We start from the raw sequence: 24751 nt of genomic DNA, 5'->3' as shown, positions 1-24751 counted from the left end.
ATTGTAAATTAATGTGAATAATTATTTGTAACGTAATAATATTGTAATTTGTAGTTTCGTAAATATTTATAAAAAAACGTATGTTTAGATTAAATATATTTCAAGTATTCCTTAATATTTTTAAAATATAAAAAAAATTAAAAATGCTTTTATTACCTACGATAATTGTTTATATTATTTGCAGTTGTAACAATAGAATATATTTGCACTTTGTTACTGAATACATTCAATATCATGTAGTATAATATAAAATAAAAATTCAATACGTTCCATTAAACGAAATTAAAGGTTTTTTTCTTATTGATAAAATTATCTATGGCAAATTTAGACATTTTCAAGCTCTATGATTTTTTGACATATTACAAGAATATTGCACATTACGTAAATCAGCGAGCAAAATTTCATTTAGTGCCCGGATAGGAGGAAAAATGTTGAAAGTAGCGACTACTCTGAGATTAGTTTCAAAACAGGGCAATAATGTCCGGGCCCTTGCAACTGCAGCGGCCTACAAGCAAGCTCTAGTTAACGTTCCTCCAACTCAACTTACAGTACTTGACAATGGGATCCGCGTTGCTTCTGAAGATTCCGGCGCAGCTACGGCTACTGTCGGTCTCTGGATTGATGCTGGATCAAGGTACGAAAACTCCAAAAACAATGGGGTTGCCCACTTCTTAGAACACATGGCCTTTAAAGGCACAAGTAAAAGGTCGCAGACTGACTTAGAATTGTTGGTAGAGAACATGGGTGCTCATCTGAACGCCTACACCTCGAGGGAGCAAACCGTTTTCTACGCAAAATGCCTTGCTGGCGATGTTCCCGCTGCCATTGAAATACTCGCTGATATCATTCAAAACTCATCCCTAGCTGAACCCGAAATCGAACGAGAACGTGGTGTTATTCTCCGCGAAATGCAAGATGTCGAAAGTAACTTGCAAGAAGTTGTATTTGATCACCTTCATGCTACTGCATTCCAAGGCACTCCATTAGGACAAACTATTCTTGGACCAACCAAAAACATCAAGAAAATTTCAAAGGCTGATCTTCAACAATACATTAAAACTCACTATCAACCTAGCAGGATTGTTCTTTCAGGAGCTGGTGGTATAGAACACAGCAAACTTGTGGATCTGGCTGGCAAGCATTTAGGTGGCTTGAAGAACACTGCCCTCGATGTACCTGAATTAGCTCCTTGCCGCTATACTGGTTCAGAAATTCGTGTTAGAGATGATTCAATGCCTCTTGCACATATTGCTATTGCTGTGGAAGGTGCTGGCTGGACAGATGCTGATAACATTCCTCTCATGGTTGCCAACACCCTTATTGGAGCTTGGGATAGATCTCAGGGAGGCGGCACTAACAATGCCTCGTTCCTTGCTAGAGCTGCATCTTGTGAAAACTTATGCCATAGCTTCCAGTCATTCAATACCTGTTACAAAGATACTGGCCTGTGGGGTATTTACTTTGTATCAGAACCGATGCAGATTGAAGATATGCTCTTCAACATTCAAAGAGAATGGATGAAATTATGTACAACTGTAACTGAAGGTGAGGTTGACAGAGCAAAGAACCTCCTAAAGACGAACATGCTTCTGCAGCTGGATGGAACTACACCAGTGTGTGAAGACATTGGTCGCCAAATTCTATGTTACAACAGACGCATCCCTATTCATGAACTTGATGCACGCATTGACTCTGTTTCAGTGCAGAATGTTCGTGATGTCTGTTACAAATATCTCTTTGACCGTTGTCCTGCTGTAGCAGCTGTTGGTCCTACTGAAGCTCTGCCTGACTACACTAGAATCCGTGCTGGAATGTACTGGCTCAGAGTATAAACTCATAGTGTATTTATATATTAGTAACTTGGAAATCAGTTAAGATAATTAAAACTCTCTCCCAAATGTCTTTTGTTTTATTATAATAAAACACAATGTCTTTGGTGTATGTATTTATTATAGTAACATAAGTAATAAAACATGTAAATAAATAATTGAAACACATATTATGGTTCTTTTAATTTAATGGAATTATCTGTTTTATTAACATCATTATGTAATGAATATATTTTTGAATTTATTTACACGTTTAAGGATTTTCGCTAGGAGGGCTTATATTTTTTTCCTCTAATATTTCTGGTACACTGGTAACACTAGGTCTATGAATGACATTTGTTTGCTTCTTTTTTCCATATGGAAGTACTGGTTCTGAATGACTAATCAAACTCGCTGATGAAATAAATACTGATACTTGTTCTGGTGTTGGGCAGGCAACAATTAATAAGTCATCATAAGTAAACCCGGAATTTGCTAATATTTGCTCTAATTGCACAAAGTACCCAACAACATTATTCTGAAATAAAAGAGAATACAAAATTAACTACAGATATACTTTCACATAATAAAAATATTTTTATAAAATAATACATAATCATTCGTTTAATAAAAATCTTAACATTGTGTATGTTAAGATTTTTATTACTAATTTTGGTGTAATATTTTATTACATACATACACTCATTGGAACTTATGGCTTCTTTCTATTTTGTCTTTATTATAATGGATGACGTGTTATGTAATACTGCAGAACTTAGTCTATAAGTATATTTGTTTTAAGGTACTTAAACTTTTTCTGCTATGATTAGTATAGATTTATATATCAATGTTACCTTTTGGAATTACGTCAGCTGGAGCATGTAAGTCTCTTTAATACTATTATGGTTATTTTTTTACATTATATTCCTTTGTTGCAATATTTCACATAATACCATATTATTATTATATTAAATTAATAGTATATTGTATAGTATAGATATGTAACAATAATAGTGATTCATTTACGTACCCTTATTGGTCTAAACAATATGAACTCAGTCTCTTTATTTGCCAAATATAATTGCATTGATCTCTGCAACGGTGCTAGATGAGTCTTAATCCGTTTCTGTGCTTCTTTTACGGCAACTGCCAATTTACCAGGAGTGGCCCAAAGTTGAGATTTTAATTGTTCAGGTGGCGTAATTGCTTGAGCCTAAAAAAAAATGGTAAATATTTTTACGATTAAAATATAATATAATTGAGTTAATTTAAATTATATTTTATATATAATTATAACTTGCTTAAAAATAGAATAAGTTTGACAAGTTTAAATGCATAATAGGACGTCTAACTTAAATAAGTATTGAAAACTTGATTTCTAATTTATCAAAATCTTTCCACTGCCTTTAATTACATATACGCAAATTAGGAATTGGTCAATTTACCTTCTCAATAAATTCAATCAATGGTCCAGCGAGTATTTCTGTGGAATACTTGATAAAACACTCGCAACAGTTCTTCAACTGTCTATCAACTTCCTTTCTGGAATCCAATAGATGTTCCCTAACTAACGGCGTGCCTTCTAAGAGAAATTCCAGTAAGGCATTGTTACTGTTTAGTGAAAATATCTGTCTCGGCTTTTGAATTAACCCATATGCTGCATTCTTAACATTACTGAAGTCCAAGGTCGTCTCTTTCACAACGAAGTCTACTTGAAAGGGGGCTATTTGCTCTCTTAAAATCAAAAGGTGTTTTATTTGGAACAATTCACCATCTATATTGGTTTTGTTCGCGGATATCTGCTTCGCTGCCATGTCCACGCTTTGGACGCAAAGCGAAATAGCTTCTTGTGCTAGACCTTGAAATACGCGTTTTTCAAGACATCTGTAAAGTCTGGATAGTGCTGCTAGAGTTCTTCTTACACCAGGATACCACATTCCATGGAGATCGGCAGGAGACGCTTGTGGTCTCCTCTGAGCTTCCACGTTAATGTTGGCAACTTCTTGAGATGTGGCTGATACATCTGACACCACTGAATTGCGGGAATCGCTTCGTTTTAGACTTTGGTCTTGAAGAGACATGGCTATTTGCTGTAAAATCAAAATATCATTATATAGGATGTTTTGTAACTATTAAATATTATTTGAATGAAAGTCTTGTGGCAGATTGTACTATATGTTCGCCGATAATTTTATCTTGAATTCATCGGATTTTAAATTTAACCAGGAGACAATTTTCAAATCTGATATAATAAGATTACTATATTAATGTACAATTAACCATAACTCTTAACCATAACTATTATTTTTAATGATAATTATGATCTGATAAATAAGTCTTTGTTTATGGCGTACCGTTTCTACGTTCTAACATAACTGGCGATTGGCCAGCAAGAGACCATCTAGGGTATGCTGAATTCATTGGTTTAACTACCAAAGGGTCAGTAAGACGAAAAGTGGTAATGGTATTTATAGATGCGCTTAACAGAATTACATTTATTCATGAGACCTACAGTTTAAGACGGAGTATCTCTAAATAATAATCTACTTTTGTGGGATACAGTTGACCTTAATGTTAAAAGACAATTTAACAAAGCGCTAAGCTAGTGCGCTAAAGCGTAAAGAAAAATTACCAGTAGGCCATTGCCTTTGAAGTCTCACGAAATGATGCTTGTCGTCATTGCCGCAGGGTTGTCACATTTATTTATTATTTTTATATATCTCGTATTTGTTAATCGATAGTACACGTATGTAGAGTACCTGCAGTACCAGGAATACAATGTGTATCTTTATTATGAATCCAAAACAAATCGAAAATAGTTAATCACAACTAAATAACACAATGAGCACGTCTGGTAAATTTAGATTTGTACATCCGTCAACGACATGTCCCAAGCGAGTGAAAGGCAGCTCGGACTGGCTACCGCCCCATCTCGCCCCGCAGACTCCACGCGATGTTCCTGTTCAGACGCGTCTGTCAGTTGGCCTACTGGTAGTTTTTCTTTACGTTGGGTCACTAGAGTCGGCCCGCGCTCACCTCCATCATGAGCAGCTTGTCGGGGTAGGCGAGGTCGCCCGGCGCGGCGCGGTACCGCAGCACGTCGGCGCGCAGGTGCACGTGCGCGCGGAACACGAGGCGCTCCTGCGCGTCCTGCAGCAGCGCGCGCGCCGCCGCGCCCAGCGCGCTCAGCGAGCCTGGCGGCAGCGCAAGCGACGTTTCAGTTATACCTTATCCTTTGCTGACCACCTCAGTTCGAACCCAGGTCAGGTCGATAAAAAGTTATTGGATTTTTCTATTGAAAAATTCTCAGTGACGGCCCGGAGTCTGGAAATTGGAAGCCGTACCCCGGAAAGTACCTAAAGCCGTTAGTCCTGCGCCTGAACTGTTGATGGTAAGTTCTGTGTCATGCGGCATCCAATATGATAAATTGCACTCACATACTATCACATACATACACGCTAAAGCTTTCCTTTAATTTAAACCTATTTTACTTTCAACTCACGATCGTTGTTGACTTGTTCCTCGATGACTTCGACCCTCAGAATTACGCAAAGTTCAGCGAGCGTCTCCAAATGATTGATGTGGATGATATGGGGACGAAGAGTTTCATACAATCCGTTGCATAGTGACTGAAGGTACTCACTGTAAAATAGAATTCTAGTTTAAAACTCAAAAGAAAAACATGGTGAATTCATATCGAAGATGCATTGGCTTAATAAGTTGTATAACATAACCGAAAGCTATCCATCTGGGATAGAAGAAACAGGAGCTTGAAATAAACAGATTAATGAAGTTACGAAATTCTTACAACGTTTAGCTCAAGCTTTTAATGAAGCCAGGTAAAATCGGGTTTAAATATTAATTGATTAAAAGCTTAAGTTTACTTTAATATGAAATACATAGCGATCATCTAAAAAAATATATTGCAAACCACCATCCGTAAATTGGAATTTTTCTTTATTTTCTAACCTATAAATTAGTACTCACTCGAGCGCCGGCGAAGGCTGCGCGAAGAAGTGTTCGTAGAGCGCGCACTCGTCGCGCACGGCCAGCGCCAGCAGCGAGCAGGCGGCGCGCAGCGAGGCGCAGTGGTCGCCCGCCTGGCGCCGCGCCGCCGCCGCCAGCGCGCCCGCCGCCGCGCCGCCCGCCACGCGCCGCCGCCGCCCCGCGTACTCGCGCTGCACGTCCGCTAGCAGCGAAGCGTAACTGTCGAGGCATAATGTACTGCACGACTGCGATCTGTAGGAGTAGGCATCGCCTACTCCTATAGAGTTTTCCCCCTAGGACCAACTTCAAATTCCCCTATATAAGGATATATATCGATTAAAAACCCCTGAAGTTTTTATTGTACACCCCGTTTGAGAGGAAATTTCAAATATAGGTGTAACCAAATTGAAATTAAACAATTTTTAATTTCTTAACTTTTCTTTTCTCAAATTTAAAGTTATATTTTATTTGCATATATTTTTTGTTTCTTTCTCATATTCTTTTCATAAAATATTTTTAGGTTTTTTATACTTTTGTAAAATTTTTTTTCCCTAAAAATCCCTCTAAATATATGAATCCCCTAAAACACTCTCTGTACATCTTGATCCCCCCTAAATTTTGGGGGAAAACCCCCAAGTTGGCATCAATTCACGACTGTGACCGCGGAAATCAGGCGCACTACCTGCTTTACGAATTTTTAATAGTATGACACTGTTGATTCCCAAAATACTAAGCGTTTTTGATAGAATAATACCTAATATTTTTTTCTGTCCCGAGGATAGGATCTCTTGATGTATTAGCTAGTCTAACGGTACGACTAGTAAATGATGATTCAGAAGTTACAAACACTTCTGAATTGAGGACCTATTTGAATAAAAGACACTTCCACAACAAAAATTGGCAATATGGTTTTAAATTTCATGTTTTAATGAAATTGTTGAGATTAATATTTTTCCAATTTGAATAAGATTACGACATCACTTCGTAATATAATAAATAAAACATCGTAATTATGTATAAATTACGTTCTAATAGAAGCAATATATTTTAGGATTTTAAAAGGGGGTAAAGGAGCCCCGATATGGTTTATCCATCCCTGTTTGTTAGAAGTATATATTAAATTCCGTCATACAACATGCGGGCAATAAAGATTGGTATTACTGTGCCAGTTTGAAAAGTCAATGAATCAATGTAATTACAAAATTATGAAATATGTAAATAGAATTTAATGTATTTCACCGTGTACTCACTCCTCGTTACTCGCAGCTCTTTTTTCAATTTCACTTATCACCATCCGTAACTTTGGAGCAGCGGCTTGAAATTTACCAAAATACACTGCGTACGCCGTGTCCATTGCTTCGTTCTCCATTGGGTCGTCCGGAGTAAGGACTTGCTCCGTAGCGTGATTCAGTATATGATTCACGTAACCGCGAATAAGGGATATAGCACGGCTTTGGAGGTGACGATACTTGACGGTGTATGTGTAAGCTTCTTTGAAAGTACTCTGAAATGTGGTTTAAAAATTTTAATAGAATCTTTATATTTTTACAATAACAGCTTCTTATAAAATTCAAGACACACATTTATCAAAAACTGTAAACTATAAAATACGTAATGTAAATCATTACTTACATTTGCCCGCATGTAGTCCAAGCATTCGTCAATCTTAGCTAGAACGTTGAAGAACTGTTCGCTATTTACTGACATAGTTGTACTGTTTAAACGCTGTGACAAATGTTCCACTTGAGTGAAATAGTGCATCTTCTGTTTTATATCATCACCTGAATAGATAATTGAATATTAATTATTAACAATATTGTGAACAAATTTAAATTCTAATATTTACATTACATAAGTTTGAATCGTATATATTATTTTAGATATAAATAAAATACAACTTATTTCTTTGGAAACCAAACTAGTGACTGAGATCTTTGTTAAATGAAGTCTCGGACTAGGGCCAGCGAAACTTAGTCCAATTCAACGTCGAATGTTCCGGGGAATTGTTTAGATTAATACTGACTGTTGAATTTTAGGTTTCAATTCGTAGATTGCATCAAAATTTGGAGTTTCATCCGTACCACCTAGATGTTCGAAAATACACAACAGCACGATTTTTAAGGCATTTTCTGACTGACAAAACAGCTCTGTGGTGCCAGGTTTTTCCGAACCTTTTTACCACACACCAACATTTCTTAATATGCTGTTGCAGATGATTGTGGGTGGTGATGGTCACTTTTCATCAGGTTGCCTGCTCTATTGCCTCATATATAATAAAAAATATGATGAAGTGTGTCACCTATTCCAGATAGTTTATTTTGATCGGCCAGTAACTGCTCACTCATAGTATGTAATGCATTTGTTTTATTAGAAACAAGATTATATTCATCAGATAACTTATTCAGATCCAACATGGTTGAGGATATCTGCAAAATATGATACAAAATTCTATCTATAGTCTAAAATGTCTTTTTCTATAAGTAATATTTTAAATTATTTACAAATAGTTACAATACACAATAATAATAATAATTACAAATTACAATCCTATAGCCTTATTATAGTGAAAGAGAAGAGAAACGAGAACAGAGAAATAAACAAATTTGACATCGAATTAATTCAATATATCTAATAGGAGAATAATTTAGATCCTGAATAATCTATGGTATTAATTGTCAATTTGTAAATAAATCCATTTTAAGTTGTTATTGGAACTTCGGAAGTTAAATAAAAGTGGAATCGTGATGTATTATATACAAAGGTGTATTAATCAAGGACTGTTTGTATTTCATAATATAGCAAAATTATTATGTATCACATGGAATATGTATATCTAAGGATTGTTCAACTTTACTCCATCTTCTAATTTCATATGCTATAAATTAATGTTTTATGTATTATAATTCAACATCAACAGCTTTATAGAAATATTAATTAAATACCTGATCAGTTAAAGCAACACACTCATTTCTCCTTTCTTCTAGCTGTTTGTAGTATGCTTCATATGGTGCATCATTTTTTTTAATATTTTGCTCATTCAAAGTTTCATACCAATTCAAGAAATCATATACAGTCTCAATTGGAGCTATATCTTCATTTTCTTCAATAGGGGTTTCCTTAATCTGGAATTGTATATAATTGTACTATTTTAGATTTCATGTTTTATTATTTAATAAACAATTAAAGCTTCACTTATAAAAGTTATTTATGGATTTGTTAAGCTATGTTGTGTCTTCCCATTCTAAATATCAAATTATTAACATTACATTAACAGCTTGTAAATTTCCCACTGCTGGGCTAGGGCCTCCTCTCCCTTTGAGAAAAAGGTTTGGAGCATATTCCATGCATGATGCACGCTTTCTAACCACTGGGCCATCTCGGCTCAGCAAATATCAAATCAATGATAACCTTATAATTGTACTTTTTTTTACATATTAATAGTGACGATATATGAATGCTAGGTGATCACAATCACGGTATAGCAGTTGCAATCACAATTGCACTTTTACATGATTTATTTTTGTCTATTAAGGTTTTTTTTATAATATCTAATCATAATTTAATAATTACTAACAATATTATATATTTAATTCAACTATAATTACATTAAGTAGTCATAAGTTATAGGTGAATAAAACAAATCTTTAACTCATGTTTTAATAAGTTCATAACTACTTTAAGAAACCTGTTAACTGGATAACAGTGAAAATATTTATGTACCTACTAAAACCTTTTTAAATTAAATATAGTAAATTGTAAGAATATGAACGTACCTCTTCAACTGAAGATGAACCTTGGATAAGAGCTTCTAAATCCAATATAGCTTCTCGTTGGCTCGAAGTTAACGGTGCCAAAGGATTTTCTGAAGCTTCCCATAGTAATAATTTATTCTGTATTTCTTTTAACGTCATATTATCCATTTTGATTTAGAATTAAATTGTTAAATGCATTGAAATAATGATTAATTGATACTCATATTTATTGTGACAACTGACAACCAAGCAACAAACGTCATTGATGACACTGGCTACTTGTCAGTGTCAGTGAATTACATTTACTTGTCACTTCGAGCTAGTGTGGCCAGCATTTAATAATTATAAGGGGGTTACATACTTATTTATTGTTTAAAATAAAGATTATATTAAGCGATGGTAGAGTTAATATAACGACGATTAAAAAATGCTTTATTGTACAGTTTACTCGAATAAAATTCATTAGATTTGTATGGTAATTAAATAAAAAAGAAATAGATATCGAAAAACTTACGTATATTTATATAAGTATACTTCTGTTGAGTTATAAATAAATCTTAAATTGAGGAATCACATAAGAATAAAATTAAAAGAATAAATATATTTTTCTAAACCTTAAGATATGACCACCACTGAATCAATACACCAGACTTTTTTTTAATTTTTTGACAGTTTTGACGTGTTTCATGCGAATTTTCACATACCTATACAAAAACTAAGAAACTGGTCGTTTATAGTACTCAGAATATATTTTTTAAATTTATGACAATTTGATACATAACTAGTCAAAAGAGCTGCCAAATCGTATCACTAGAACTAGAACTAGTGGATTTTGCACGCAGGTCACCTGTTATGTATTTTAAAAATGTATTGAGTTTTTGTAAAACAACTCGTTGCGTATTCGTAAACGCACGGGCTCTATCAACTTTATTCAATATAGAAGTGTTTACACTTGCTTATTGATAGTCACAAATCTACCACCGGTTCGGAATTTAACACCTCGGATCTGAGAAGAACCGGCGAAAGAAACTCAGCGGGATATTTTTTTTTTCCATTTTGCATGTACAATAATAATTACATTTTAGTTATTTGAAACAGCCTGGAGGCGATCATTTCATTCCCAAGGTGTGCAGTCAACTAAAAAGTCATTAGTGTTGTAATATCCTTTAGCACACAAACGCTCTTTAACGATTCTTTTGAATTTTATAATTGAATAATTTTGAACGTTTTCTGGGATCCTGTTGTAAAAACGTATACATTGCCCCAAAAAAGAGTTACTAACCCTGTGTAATCGGGTACTTGGAGTAACAAGTTTATTCTTGTTCCTAGTGTTAATAGAATGTACGTCACAATTTCTGGGAAAATCGTTTATGTTTTTGCGTACATACATAACATTATCAAAAACAAATTGAGAAGCGACAGTCATTGTTTTAATTTTTTTAAATTTACCTCTTAACGAATCTTTTGGGCCCAGGTTATAAATTACACGAATAGCCCTCTTCTGCAGTACAAAAATGGTATTAATGTCATTAATGTAATTCGCAGTCTGGAATAGGAGTCTGTAAAAGAGCAGTGTATAACAATCCATTATTAATTTCAAAAACAGACAAGAACACTATTATTTTTTAATAAAAAGTCTAAAATTTAATATGAAAACCTATCTGATTTAAATAAATAAACCAAAATGATTTGGATTGTTTGTCAAACTTTTTAAATTTTCATTGGCATTATGAAGATACGTAGCCTATTTAAATGTGAAAAAATTTTACGTCACAATTTTTTTTAAATCCATTGTTTCCCAAATACATATTAGTATCTAGTAGTATTAGCCCAGACTCTAGGCAGTTGTCTTTACTGCCTTAGACCTGAGTCTCGTTCAGTTCTTACCTGACATATGTACTACTCGTGGTCGTGTTATTGTTAAAACAGAATTCAAATAAGTTTATCCCTCAAATTCTTTCATTTAAGTAACAAAAGGGATTCAATATTCTTAAGTACAAAAATGTATATTTTGTTACGAATAATAAATTACTATATTTAGAGAAAAACAAAGTAATCTGCCTTAGTAAGTTTTTTTATTTTAAAAACTCTGGTTTATAATTTTAATTTTGTCTTATACAATTCTATATATACATTTTAATACTATTATTTTCACTTCACTGAATAATAACCATATTTAATAAATATCTAAGTACTGGTGTTAAAAAAAAAAAACAAGAAATATATAACACGTAAATATTTAAAGTTTGATACCATGTTTTGCTATAAAGGTGTGTGATAACCATATCTTGCCTATACACAAACATGTGTACAACAACAACGATTTCGTACCAAAATAGTAAACATTATGCGTATTAATGCCACGATAGTCGTAATAAATTAATTTAATAAAACCTTCTTTTGTCCTTTAGAGGCACTGCTTTGTTTTATTTATAAAATACATCTTATATGGCTTGTAAATGACAAATATGCCATGTGTAATGGGCTATATAAGGAACATATGATTATTAGCATTCCAAAACAAAACATTAGTTTAAATTTAATGATATCATGTCACCAATATGTTGTAAATTATAAATAGTAATCATCTGATTCATTATTAAAAAATATATTGGTATAACATATTTGTTTTCCAAGTAATTCTTTGCCATTAATAATTTATTTATGCCGTTGTGTGAGATAGTTGATTGGATAGGGGTGAGGGGTGTAAATAAAGGATAATAACAAACAACATTCTAATAATTTTGCATTTATTGGGTACGAGGAACCTTCTGGTCAACATAAGCTACATTGGACATTCTGTTTACAGTATATTTACAATATCAGAATCATATATCGTTAATCTAATAATGGAGTTAATTACTGCATATTCACAATAATCAAGACGACCTCATCATCATCTATACACATACGTAGCCTTGTACAAAATACTAATCTACTGATAGTAACAGTAGCTGGGCTTGCCCTCGTATAGACTTTAATATATTATACGATACACGTGACCTGACCCAGCCACTTTGTTCGATTATTTAACGATAAACAGTAAAGCATTTTAAATACAGCAATATATAACTTACATTAGACACGTCTCGCGGAGCGTCCCATATCATTTCATCGTTTCTAGACAATATACCCTTGCCTTCAAGCACTCTCTTTATTTACATTCCTACTCACGATTCTATTACAACTTGTACTATATACAAACAATTTTAATCATTAAAAAAATACAATGTAAAATCGCTATAACCTCTATTATTCGTATAAGTAAAGGGCTGGAATAAAAATAGTTTTTTTTTTTTAATTTCAGCGTGCAAAATTCTCTAAAGCCAGCGTAAGCGAGGCTACATCCCCGCAACGACTAAAAAACGACGCATTATTATTTATTACACTAACATCAATTACAGATGAATACATCCAAACATTATATTAACTGTATCAATTAAGAGTATAACTAAAGGACAAATCCACACATTCAAGAACGCTAGACAGATCATTACTCTTGAGGTTGACGAACGACCACGTGCAATTTATTTGATAAATATTATAAATACTGAAAACTTAGATGCCGAGAATTTACGTATCGCAAAACGTTGGTTATTATGGATTCGACTGCAAGATTTCATCTCACAGTATTTAAATAACGATAAGATCAAGTTAGTTAATCAGTAACAATATAAAAAATGTATAAAGTCGTTTCATTTTTTTACAGCGTGTGTGTGAACGATAATATAAAAGGAAGACATTCAGCCGAAGATGAAGGAATCTTAATTGTAAATTACCAACCAACCAAAGCTTTTATAATATATATCTACCGTATAAAGCTAAGAAAGAGTTAGGTCAGAGCTCAATCTACTGAGTCATTCGTTTATCTTAGGGAACCTCAACCTTTGTGAAGAATAAACCAGCTGCAGTCGTGCTGCTATTGGATCGAGTCCACAAAACTACTACAATGTCATTTTCAAATGTTACACGATAAAACTCGATAAATAACTTAAATTAAGATACCTAATAAAATTATAGAAAATAAATTAACAGTCATTGTTCAATGCGTAGATATATTCAAGTATTATATTATTGTTATAAACACACGACTTACGAGATACTTTCTTATATGGAATACGTTACGGATAGCGATGTCTAGACGTTAAACCCGAACAAAAATATAGTCGTACATCGTTACACTAAACGGACTCGTTACCGAGACGCATAGCGAAAGCGCGGCAGTTAGCACGATTCTGCACTCTAAAGATTAAATAACAGAAAAATATATTTCTATAAATCCAAGCATAATAGTACGAAGGATCGGCGTGCGCGGCAACATCTTGGAGCCGTCGTCGCGCAGCAGTGACGGGCTAACTATATACGAATGGTGTACAGCGTACGATGTCCACGGGCGACGCACGGCCCCGGCGTCGACGCGATCGCGGTGCAGCCGCGTCCCTCGGCGGGGCGGCGGTCGTCCCTTGTTAACATATGAATTAACATAGCACAGCCATAATGACTCCCTGGGTCCCGCGTGGAGCGTACGCCGAGGGGGAAGGCCGGAGGAGGCGAGCCGGCGACGGCCGGCAGGCGGTGTCACGGGCTCCGGGCGCCGGCCTACGAGACCGGGGGCTGCGGGCCCTGCGGCTGTGGCGGCGGCTTAGTGCCAGCGGCCGGTAGCTGTGCTAGCGTGTCCTGACTGGCATGCGCGCGCAGGTAGCTGTTTTCCACTTCGAGCTGGTTAATTCTCTCCATGAGTTCAGCGATGCGCTCCTTGAGGACTTCGACCTCTTCGCGCACCGCAAACATCAAGTGGCTCTTAACCAGATCCTGCAAAAATGAAAAAGTCTTGTTAGACATTTACGAAAAAAAAACTGACCTTATAAAATACTAATTAAAGCAGAGTCGTTATAAATTAAGAATAATGGAATTTCAACACATATGAATACATTTAATCAATAAACTAATAATTTCATGGAATATTTAACGAAAGACCGTAATGTTCTTGTATGTAAGACTGACACGTCCAAATTTTAAACGTAAGTAAATGTTACACAAATAATTTATTTTACAATATTAACGTACTTTTGTATCAGGCACGACCACGTAACAGGGGTTTTTCTGTCCCTTTTGCCTGATCTCGTAAAGGCATCCATCACGAGGTTTAATAACGTCAATCATGTTTGAACGTTGAACTTGTTTTTCGGGACTATTAGATACACGTTATAAGCCAACGGCGGCTATAATGCAACTGAGGAAAGGACAGTTGCGATTGCGAGTAGCGCGTTCGAGTAACGTCTACGCGTCCTACCGGGCGACTGATGGTCTGCGCTCGCGCATGCCCTATTTAAAATGGCGGCGCACACGTCATCGCCACGCGATCCGCGTGTGGACCCTGTACTTTACAACATTGATATCAACAAAGCTCTTGTTTTCAGATTCTATATTGTAGATTATATATTTATACGAGAACAAACAATACATATATTTAAGTATATTACTTTTTAATTACTAACACATAGCATAAATGTGTAACATGTTATATAATATCTTATACATATTATGTAATTAAATTATCGCTTTTATCACAATAACCATGATTTCAAATAATGATAGCAATCTTGGTTATTTAACACTATATTATACATACCAGAAATAGGGTCGATTCAAAACAATATATAAAAGAGAATACGTAAGTATTAAAGACAAAAAAAATTAAAGGAAAAATGTTATCAAAATGTCAGAGGGAGGGAGAGACACGGATAACTGCGCTATTTGGGATAACGATTGATGTCTAGTAACACAACAAATGTAAGTAGGCGATTTTAATTTATTTTCTCTGGATCCTTAATTAGTGTTACAATATAATGCCCTGGTGGAAACCCAGACTGTTAGGGACTCCGAATTCAATTAGTGGCGACGTACTTAGCTACAGTTCTCGATCATTATATTCTAGCCTTTTCAAAAAGAAATGAAAGATTATGAAAAGGACGATAGTGGAATGATGAGGAAGAGTTTTGTATTATAGATAAATAATAAAAACATTTTTCAATACAGACGTGGATGCAGCCGAACATGAAGAAACTTAAAACAAGTGTGTTAGTATCGGAAGGATTTATTTTAGTACCTATTAGACGAATTATTTCAGAACAAATATTATTACCGCCAGAAGTAAATTAGCAGCGCTCTAAAAAGATAGAAAAATATTCATGATCTAACTACAACTCAAACAACGCAAGAATAACTATATTTGGTGCCAACCGAAGATTATCTTATTACGTTTGTTCATTTACAGAAATATACATAGAGATTTATAAATAATACTTTAACATTTCAATATAACGTATTTATATATTTAATATAGATACCGAGTTCATTTATTGAATAAACAAAACGAACTACACCATGGGTTCTAAATAACCGGCCTTTTGTTTGTTCTTAGTATGTTATAATTTATCGAATCCATAATTATATTATATATGCAAGTACCTTGTCAAGCAAGTTTAAAATCATTTTAAACGTATATACGAATATTAACTGCACGTTGGCACAAATGTGACCGTCTATTTTCGCACCTTGTAAAGACGAATATGATTAACGGTCGGTCAGCAAACAGGTTTGTCGCGACTTCGTTTTAGAAAACAACGATTACTGTAAAAAATATTGATACGATATGGATAACTAACCTGATATTAATTGAACTGAGTTTATTTCAATGTTAATTGAATGTAAGAATGCGGTTATATACAATCTAAGACATTTTATATTAGATAACTCATTGAATCTATTAGCAACGACGGTATAGCCAATACATAAATAAGTGCAATTCGAAAAATGTGTCTCCTCATTCACAACAACGAGCTATTTTTCCATCCGCCTACGTGGAATCTAGACTTTATGACGTGCATGAGTCAAGGTACACATGTGCAGATGAACATGACACTAAATGTGGTCTCAACTGAATGTTCTGACATTATTATTAGCACGATTAAAAATAAAACTAAGTGCTGTGATCTTGTATTAACGTGGGTGCTGCGACCTCCAATTAGAATGGAAGAATTAAAGTGTTCAGCGCTACTAGTTTTCGCCAGTTTCACTCAGCAGTACTGCGTCAGGCTTGTAGATTGACGGGGCGCCTATAGGTCCATTGAAATCAAACAATATTGATAGTCAATTGACCACCTCGTTCGCTTCTAAGCAACCTGGGCGTACAGGAAACTGGTGATTAGACTCACATCACTCAAGCGATAAATTAGCACAAGCATAAATTAAACAGTCGGTTATCGCATGTGTCAATGTTAGCATGTTAGTAGGTAAACTAGATAATGATAAAGAGCACGAAAATTGCGTTAAGAGGACGAGATAAGATGAACGAGTTGATGTTAGCGATATTAAAACAGAAGACCAACAGTTAGCCGGGGAGTAATCGGAATCAGTGCAATGTCCCCGTTGCGAGTGCAGTGAACTTTTTCGCAGTCACGTTCAAAAATACAGATGTGATGACATAATGGACCCAAGGGCATAAGATAAAAACCTGCCGGGTTGCATTAAACGGCGATCGAACTGGCAGGAACAATGATCGTTCAAGAATTTCTGTTAAAATATTTTACGAAACGTCGATTTCGAATCTTTATAATGGTATTTATAGAAAAAGCAAGTAGAGACAAAACCGATTTTAAGATAATTGCAAACGTACGAAAAAAATTAATCACACGATCCTTAAATAACAAGATATAATATCTTAAGTACCATTTCATGTAATCATAAAAATCTAAAATATATCAAGATGATAAACAATAGTAAAGTAGATAAACGTCCGCATGGAAACGAAACAAAAACAATAACAACATTTTTGTCCGTAGGGCAAAAAATGTATATTCAAATCGTGAATATAAAACAACAGGTTTGACTGAAGGAATAGGTAAACAAGACAGCAAGTCAAAACGTAGTGGCGACCGTAAACTTTATGCTTGGGTGACATCATCGCCATATTAAGCAGCTAGCGCGGGTGATGCTATACAATTGAATATAAAAATAACACGATGAAACGTTTGCGTGCTGCTAATGACACAATTAATACGCAAATTCTTTTGTTTACAATATTACGATAAGAAAAACAATTGTTATTGGTTTTATAATGTGAAATTGCGTTACCTATATATGTAATGCATTTAGTAAAAAAAAAACGATGCAATTAAAATTGTTGTATTTAAATATTATATAAAAAAAAGTAATTGAAATGTAACAAATTAAATATGCGACAATATGAATTATGAACAATATTTCCACAGCGCACGCACAAAATAATAACCGTAATGTATGTTGCAGAATATAAATGTATAAATATGATATTGTTTATGATACGTTTACACGTAAAAATAATATTTTCCTATACAATTGTTGCACTGAGTTATTTCAAAACCATATGTTCAAACACTGCCGTAATAGTGCCTCGTTATTGTTATTCTAAAGATTATTCGCACAGCTGACAATCATTGTGCTATTTTTATATATGACACCGTTTCACTATAGTAAGTGAGTTAACGTTGCGACGGGTTTTAATAATAATAAATTAATTTATAAGTCACCGAAATTTTATGATTCATATAGGTGTATAAATGAAATTAAATCAAAAAGAAAACAATACAATATTTAAAAGTCATACGTAATAATTGCTTGTAACATGTTTACTAGTTCCGAACTTTTTACGAACAAATACGACATTAAGTTGTGCAGACGTTTTTATCAACTTACTCATAATATAATGTATTAAAGCAATTTAGTTATTATCCATTTAAAAAAACACAAAGTAAACATGTATTGACGTCGTCAACTTATCTTCGAGCGATAAGAACATGCGACTTTAAGTGAGAGCAAGTAAGGGTCATTGCAATAGTAAAACTCTTGACCTAAAGAGTACGTCGTTGACAAGAGACAACTCATCCTTACTTATCCTGATATCTTAAGAATTACTGACCTCAGAGATGAAAACATCATTATAGGTGTTTACGAAGATGTAAAGGTTCTTTGGCCTCACGACATGGATACAATAAAATAAAAGAGGTTTACAGAAATTTGATGTGTACAAAATAATTGTTATTTTACGATAACACGATTTGATAACGCGAGGCAATTATTTCCTGATAATTGTACTAAATATACGTTTTTACACAAGAAAGAACAGAACACGGAATCTAGATATTATTACTGAATGAGGGTGACTAACGACTAAGTTTTAATAAATAGGAACATAGTCAGTGTGGAAAACGCAAGGTGATATTCCGTATCGCATATTTTAATAAATATATTGGTTATATTAGAAGATTTAAATGTATAATGTATACAAATTTGTGTATAGGTTAAGGTTAAGAGAAAAACATCATTGTTTGCAATTTAACGGACAAAGGATTGCGGTGGTCAGGCGAATATCATTGGATAACTTATATTGAATTCCAACCAGACCAAGTTTTATTCGGCTTTTTGGTACTAATGCTAGAGTTATTATATATCATTAGCCGATGAGATGTGTTTCGAGTTACGAATTACTAAGACTTGAAAAAGGTGGCGGCATCCGTCAAGGACCTGACAAGGAGTATAAGGCGGAGAGTAGAGCCTTCGAGCAGGGACGCATTTTAAATGGCATACAACTCTACTTATCAAATAACAACATAATATGTACAACTGACGAAATAAATATCTCAATGGTAATTTCTAATACTAATAATTTATTAGTGATAAGTACCCATTGTTTACAGGTACCAATAAATACTATAATGTTAATGTATATGTCTCAGAACTACGATATATCTCAGAATTATTTTTAGCCCAGATTGATGAAAAACAATGTTTACAATATCACCTGATGGTTCGTAGGATAAAGCGAACGATGGTTACGATATAAATCTGTTGAAGTTGAAGTCAGTCCAACAATTTATGTATTTTTCCACAGTTGGATTAAACGTGGAAATATACAATGTTTGCAAGTAACAGATAAATATTCCGTTGAGATATTATTGATATTGTAATCTAATTTATGTTTTTCGATAAATATTTGTTATTCATTTTTGCAAATATTGTTTTAATAATTGCAAATATATATTTTTTTTATATCATTATTGAAGCAATATTTTTTTATATGATATGAGTTAAACGTTAGCGTCGAATTATAATATAGTCGCTTGTATAACTTCCTTCTCCAAAAAATAATACATACACATACTAACTTTCATAATCATCGGTCACACGATGTCGAAGTCTATAAATCTCAAATGGATATACCAACATACAATTTACATACCAAATACTTTACAATAACAGACACGCAGAACAAACATTATTGAACGGGAGGTTGTCTAATTAAGAAAACAGTATAAGAACAGTTTCATTTTATAGTCCACGATTTCAAAGTTAGTGTGAAAATAAAGAGCAATTTGCCGTTTTGCCACTAGTTCTCGCGACTCAAAGTTAGCACGCGACGGCCCTTGCGTGACCCCCTGACGTCTGCTAATCTTTATCTTGCTTCAACTAACCAATCGACAGTGTAATCAGTTGAGCACGTGTCTCCACTCCAGTGGCACAACGGGGCCAGCTTTCCTTCCGTGTCTATTCTTAGTCCCGGCAGGTCACGCCTGGTTCATGCAAATCACGTACACAAAGCAAATTAGCATACGGCGGCACTTGAACACAAAAAAATACTACCACACATTTATTTTTCATCAGTTTTAATGAAGGAAATTGTCGTGGAAACGATTTATGTCAAGAATATATATATGAGAATTCGGCTAGCGACATTTTTGTTATGACTATAAAACGATTATAGATAATAATGGTAAATAGTATTTACAAGATAAGTGTTACAAATTTGTTACGGAATCAAAAGGAAACAAAGACAAAATGAAAAAAGGCGAAGAGAAATGGGAAATTAAACAAACATGATGTTTAACATGCGGTGTTGCAGCAAATGATCAAAGAAAATATAAAAAAGATCATTTCACGCGTACAACTGAGGGAAACGGGGTCAGTAGTGTGAGCTATGGATCCTAAACAACAAATGGACGAATCTTGTGTAAACACATATAACTGGGTGATGTAATACGTGAAGGCGTGTGTGATCTTACGAAACAAGCAAGAGTAAAAATGATAAACCGAGTACAGACTTTATTCTTAACTCAAATTTACGCTACAGTTACATTTAATGGTGCCCCAAGGTAAACTGGTGTCACATTTTACACGTGACTATGTTTGTATCGTTATATCGTAACCTATTAATAGCCAGAATTAAAATCAGCACCTTGATTAAAATTCTGAATAACATTTGTACACTAATGCAAATCAGATATATCACGAGTATGTATATCTAATCGTGTTAAAAACATATTTAAAAAATATAACGAAGTGGATAATATTATCAACGTTATCAGTCAAGTGTTTATCTGTTACAAATGCTATAATAAATACGTATTTCATTGCAGATATATTGTTCAATTTTATATAACAGAACAAAGTTAAATCTTAATATTTAGCAAGAGATTTACAAGAGCGTTTTGATAAAGAAACCTTCGATTCACATTTCGAATTGTTATATTATAATATTCAAACAAATAAAAATCTTAAAAGATGTGATAATAGTAATAAATAAATATACTTTTAATGTCGACAAGATATAAACGATACAAACCAAGCGTATAAACAACATTAAAGCCGTTGCGTTATTAGAGCAAAAATAATCAGACGAGCGTACTGGACATGGAGTGATAAAAATACGTTGTGATGTTAGTGGGCATTAGGGCCGGATTGGGGTCAATCGCTTGAGGCCATCTGTGGCTGCTAATTATAGACGATGCGCGTCGACTCCAATAACGCACATCTATGAATCTCAATTGCAATCACGAAAATATCACGGGTTGTGGAAGAACGAAGTAATACAAATAACATCAAAAGTGATCTAGGAATCATTGCGGTATTATGAAACGATTCACTTTACATTACAGGAGCTGTTAAAGCCAAATTATTATATTATACTTAGCTTATATCAATCAAAGGGTATTTTCTAATATTTCACCTTAAAATAAAACGGATAAAGCTAAAGCTATATAGAGGTCATTATACTGTAGCTAGCAAAAGCATAAAAATTACCGAATACCTAAATTACAATTATTATACAAATGTACAAAAAGTTTTTTTTTATTTATTTATATGGCAAATATATCATTGTAACATTATATTAAAACTCCTTTGATTTCCTGGTTACTAAAAATAGGTAAATTATTAGTCTCAAGCTTCTCAGAGATCTTGTAACGGAACTTTGGAGTGTCTCTCGGATGAATTGCTATTATAATGAAGGACTGCATAGAGAAATTGTCATCTTCGTTAAACACGCGTGATAATTAATTACTCATACAAGACTTACTTTTTTTACTTTGAATTTATTAACGTTGCAACTGTTCTTGAGAAAACAAAATAAAAAAAAGATATGACCATCAATGTTTTGTAATTGCTATAATATTTAATTATATGTAATTTATATTTGTAACTTTACATTAATTAAAATGTTTAATTCTGAATGGCTATTCTATCTACGTAAACGGATGCTTTGGTTGCTAAATTTAGGTTTATTTTTAGATAAAAATGACTTTTGGCTTCACATAATTTTCTATTTATGCAAATCAATTATGTTTTAAATCTGTAAAAAAAAAAATGAGTAACGAAAAACTCCATAAAGGTATTATGTTTTGGTGATAATAGTTTCATAAATATGATCCATAACTTTCTACATCGCTTGAACAATTAAGTTTTATAGTCTAATAAAGGCGCTGAAAATTCGGTATTAACAAATAATACTGTGGTTTAATATTAGCTCTAATTTCGAATTGTTACCAAGTGCAGGAACTCAAAAACACGTTATGAAATCACATTGTTATGAAATATCATCAACTAACACACCCGGAGATACCCAGTTACATACTGTTTACAAATAAAATCTTATTAATGAATTTGATATATTTTATCATAGTTAAACGTAAATGCTCTAATTAATTGTTTAACTAGATTAGAAGAATACAAATTATAGGATATTTCCCTTAGGGAAGACTAGAAATGATTAGCCTTAGTTCAATTCATTAGTACATTTTAAATTTATTCGGAAACGTGAATGACTCAAATGTTCCCATGATATTAATTTGATATCTGAGCAGGCTTTTTATCAAACGAGCGGCTGTTTTCTCAGCCGTGTGCATACCGTTTCGTAGAATCGGTATCGAGCACATGCGGAACTTATACGGCACACTGACACAGCACCGTCTTGCAATGAAGTACGATTACATTTTACCATTGCATTAAATCTTTGATGTGTACGAATACTGGAAATGTATTTTTTTATTTACCGAAAACAGCAGTATAGGCGAACACCTATGATTAACAGTGATATAACATTTATTAAGAGACTGAAGTCTGACGCAAATCTAAAGACCAAAAATAAATATTATGTCCAAATAATGTTATAGCTTAAAAAAAGTATTAACAATTGATAAGGATGAACAAATATAACACTAGATAGTGACATTTTTCGTTTTGGCCGAATTGCTTTCTTCATAATTTTTTGTTGAAGTGCGATAATGATTGTGTCAATTAGCCCTAATAGCTATCTATAGTAATGGGTGGTTATCGTCAATGTAAGGTATTTTGCGGATCAACACATATACGATCATTGCATAATGTTGTTTTGACTATTCAATGTTTGTAAAGAATTATTTTTTGTGTAAGCTAAGTGTATTCTCTTTTGCTTACGTTAATATATAAAATTATATTGTAACTTCAACAAATTCACAATCATTTGGAATTGTTTACTAAAACTTACCTACCCATATAAGAATTACTTTCCATAAAAGTTTCTAGTACGTGATTGCCACTACAAAATAAAATTAGTACATTTGGAATGAACAACTAAGATTACGTGTAAATTTAATGTTTCATTTAGAACCATTCTTTCGTTTAAACTAATGTAGATAATTATCAAATTAACGCAAGTCTCATTTAAACTTTTATGTCAATAGAAATTCGAATGCAAAAAAAAAACATAATATTGGAACTAGTATTGTAAAACATTCTTCACACTCATTGCGAGTTCTCATAAGCTTGTCTGCAAATTCATTCCATTCATCTAAAGAGCCGATGTTTTCTTGCTAGCATTTTATTCAGCAATTTCCTCTATTTACAGCCAATTAAGATAGTACAAAGCGGCAAATATTAAACATAGCTGCGTAACTGGTATTATATAGGATAACATTAAATAAATGCTTTATATTTATCATGTTATTGCGTCGTATCGATCTTATCGCACAATCGTTATAAAAATAACAAAATACGTTACTAATAATCATAAGGTACTTACAGGAACATACAGATTAATTATTATAAAATATTAACCTTTTCAAATGTCTTTTACTTTAAAACTGCGTTACATTTTATTAAAAATTCAAAACGATTTAACAAAACGAGTCACTTCATACCGGAAAGTAAGATTGATTATTTTGTTTTGTCTATAGATTGTTGTTCGTATATACAATATACTTCGTCGGAAATTCTTGAAAATTATTTTACAGTTTACGAAATAGTATATATAAAAAACATTATTTAACAAAAAATTATCCACGGTAAATTAAACCGGTCAACGAAACGCAAAATTAGTTACGCCTTTAGCTTAATAGATTTTGGACAAGGATGCCAATCATAGTGTAAATGATCTAACCTATATAAAAGTTAAAAAAAAATCATTAAACATTTTATTAATATTGTCAAAGATTTTAGCGTCAGATATTATACAGATGGCTAAGTAGTGGTTCTCTATCGTAGAAAATGTATTCTTTAACACGGAGAAGAGTCGAAGTTTCCTCTACAAGGGAAACGGTGAGCCTACACAGGTATTCCTGCATCTCGTCAAACTCGCTTTACCATAAGTGGAAAAGGTTAACTTTTACCAATCGTCACGTCGTTAATATTTATTGATGCAAATTGTAAAGCAATTAAACTTGTTTATTTTATACAATTTCTATTTATTATGATAAAATAATTGACCTTAACAGAAAATAAACAGTTCGATTATGATTTTATACACATATCTAATATCATAACGACGTTTTGTTCATAACAAAATAAATGTATGAACCATATAGGAATTTTGATGTGATCAATGGTTGTGTGCTTGGAAGGAGAATTAGTTAACTA

At 33.4% G+C, this 24751-nt stretch overlaps 3 protein-coding genes across 6 annotated transcripts in view; 1 reads left to right on the top strand and 2 right to left on the bottom strand.

Moving 5' to 3' along the window:
- Window positions 1–342: 342 nt before the first annotated feature.
- LOC113401432 (mitochondrial-processing peptidase subunit beta) lies at window positions 343–1999 on the top strand. Its single transcript, XM_026641375.2, has one exon. The coding sequence runs from the start codon at window positions 429–431 to the stop codon at window positions 1830–1832; it is 1404 nt and encodes a 467-aa protein (XP_026497160.2). The 5' UTR covers window positions 343–428; the 3' UTR covers window positions 1833–1999.
- On the bottom strand, window positions 1933–9796 carry LOC113401433 (conserved oligomeric Golgi complex subunit 3). Its single transcript, XM_064216854.1, has 11 exons — window positions 9569–9796; window positions 8738–8917; window positions 8095–8221; window positions 7428–7576; window positions 7046–7299; window positions 5796–6014; window positions 5311–5450; window positions 4845–5002; window positions 3254–3898; window positions 2839–3021; window positions 1933–2346 (listed from the first exon to the last, which is right to left on the bottom strand). Exons 1-11 carry the CDS (start codon window positions 9713–9715, stop codon window positions 2083–2085), a joined length of 2466 nt encoding a protein of 821 aa, XP_064072924.1. The 5' UTR covers window positions 9716–9796; the 3' UTR covers window positions 1933–2082.
- Window positions 9797–12280: 2484 nt separating this feature from the next.
- The window catches only part of LOC113401392 (protein bunched, class 2/F/G isoform-like), a 132729-nt gene continuing 120258 nt past the window's right edge, over window positions 12281–24751 (bottom strand). For all 4 annotated transcript variants that reach the window (XM_064216924.1, XM_026641300.2, XM_026641299.2 and 1 more), the window contains one exon: window positions 12281–14359. In XM_064216924.1, coding sequence (XP_064072994.1) covers window positions 14147–14359 — 213 coding nt within the window. In that variant the 3' untranslated portion in view covers window positions 12281–14146. The remainder of the gene's footprint in view (window positions 14360–24751) is intronic.

The sequence above is a fragment of the Vanessa tameamea genome, chromosome 2 (assembly GCF_037043105.1).
Source record: "Vanessa tameamea isolate UH-Manoa-2023 chromosome 2, ilVanTame1 primary haplotype, whole genome shotgun sequence".
Lineage (NCBI taxonomy): Eukaryota > Metazoa > Arthropoda > Insecta > Lepidoptera > Nymphalidae > Vanessa > Vanessa tameamea.
This window is presented reverse-complemented; position numbering and strand designations above follow the sequence as displayed.

Bases quoted from the DNA above. Each gene is read 5' to 3' on its own strand.
- LOC113401432 (XM_026641375.2), top strand. From the start codon at position 429: ATGTTGAAAGTAGCGACTACTCTGAGATTAGTTTCAAAACAGGGCAAT.
- LOC113401433 (XM_064216854.1), bottom strand. From the start codon at position 9,715: ATGGATAATATGACGTTAAAAGAAATACAGAATAAATTATTACTATGG. The intron at 8,222-8,737 runs GTATTTAATTAA...CATATTTTGCAG, and splicing joins GTGTTGCTTTAACTGATCAG to ATATCCTCAACCATGTTGGA. The intron at 5,003-5,310 runs GTGAGTTGAAAG...CGCTGCCGCCAG, and splicing joins GGAACAAGTCAACAACGATC to GCTCGCTGAGCGCGCTGGGC.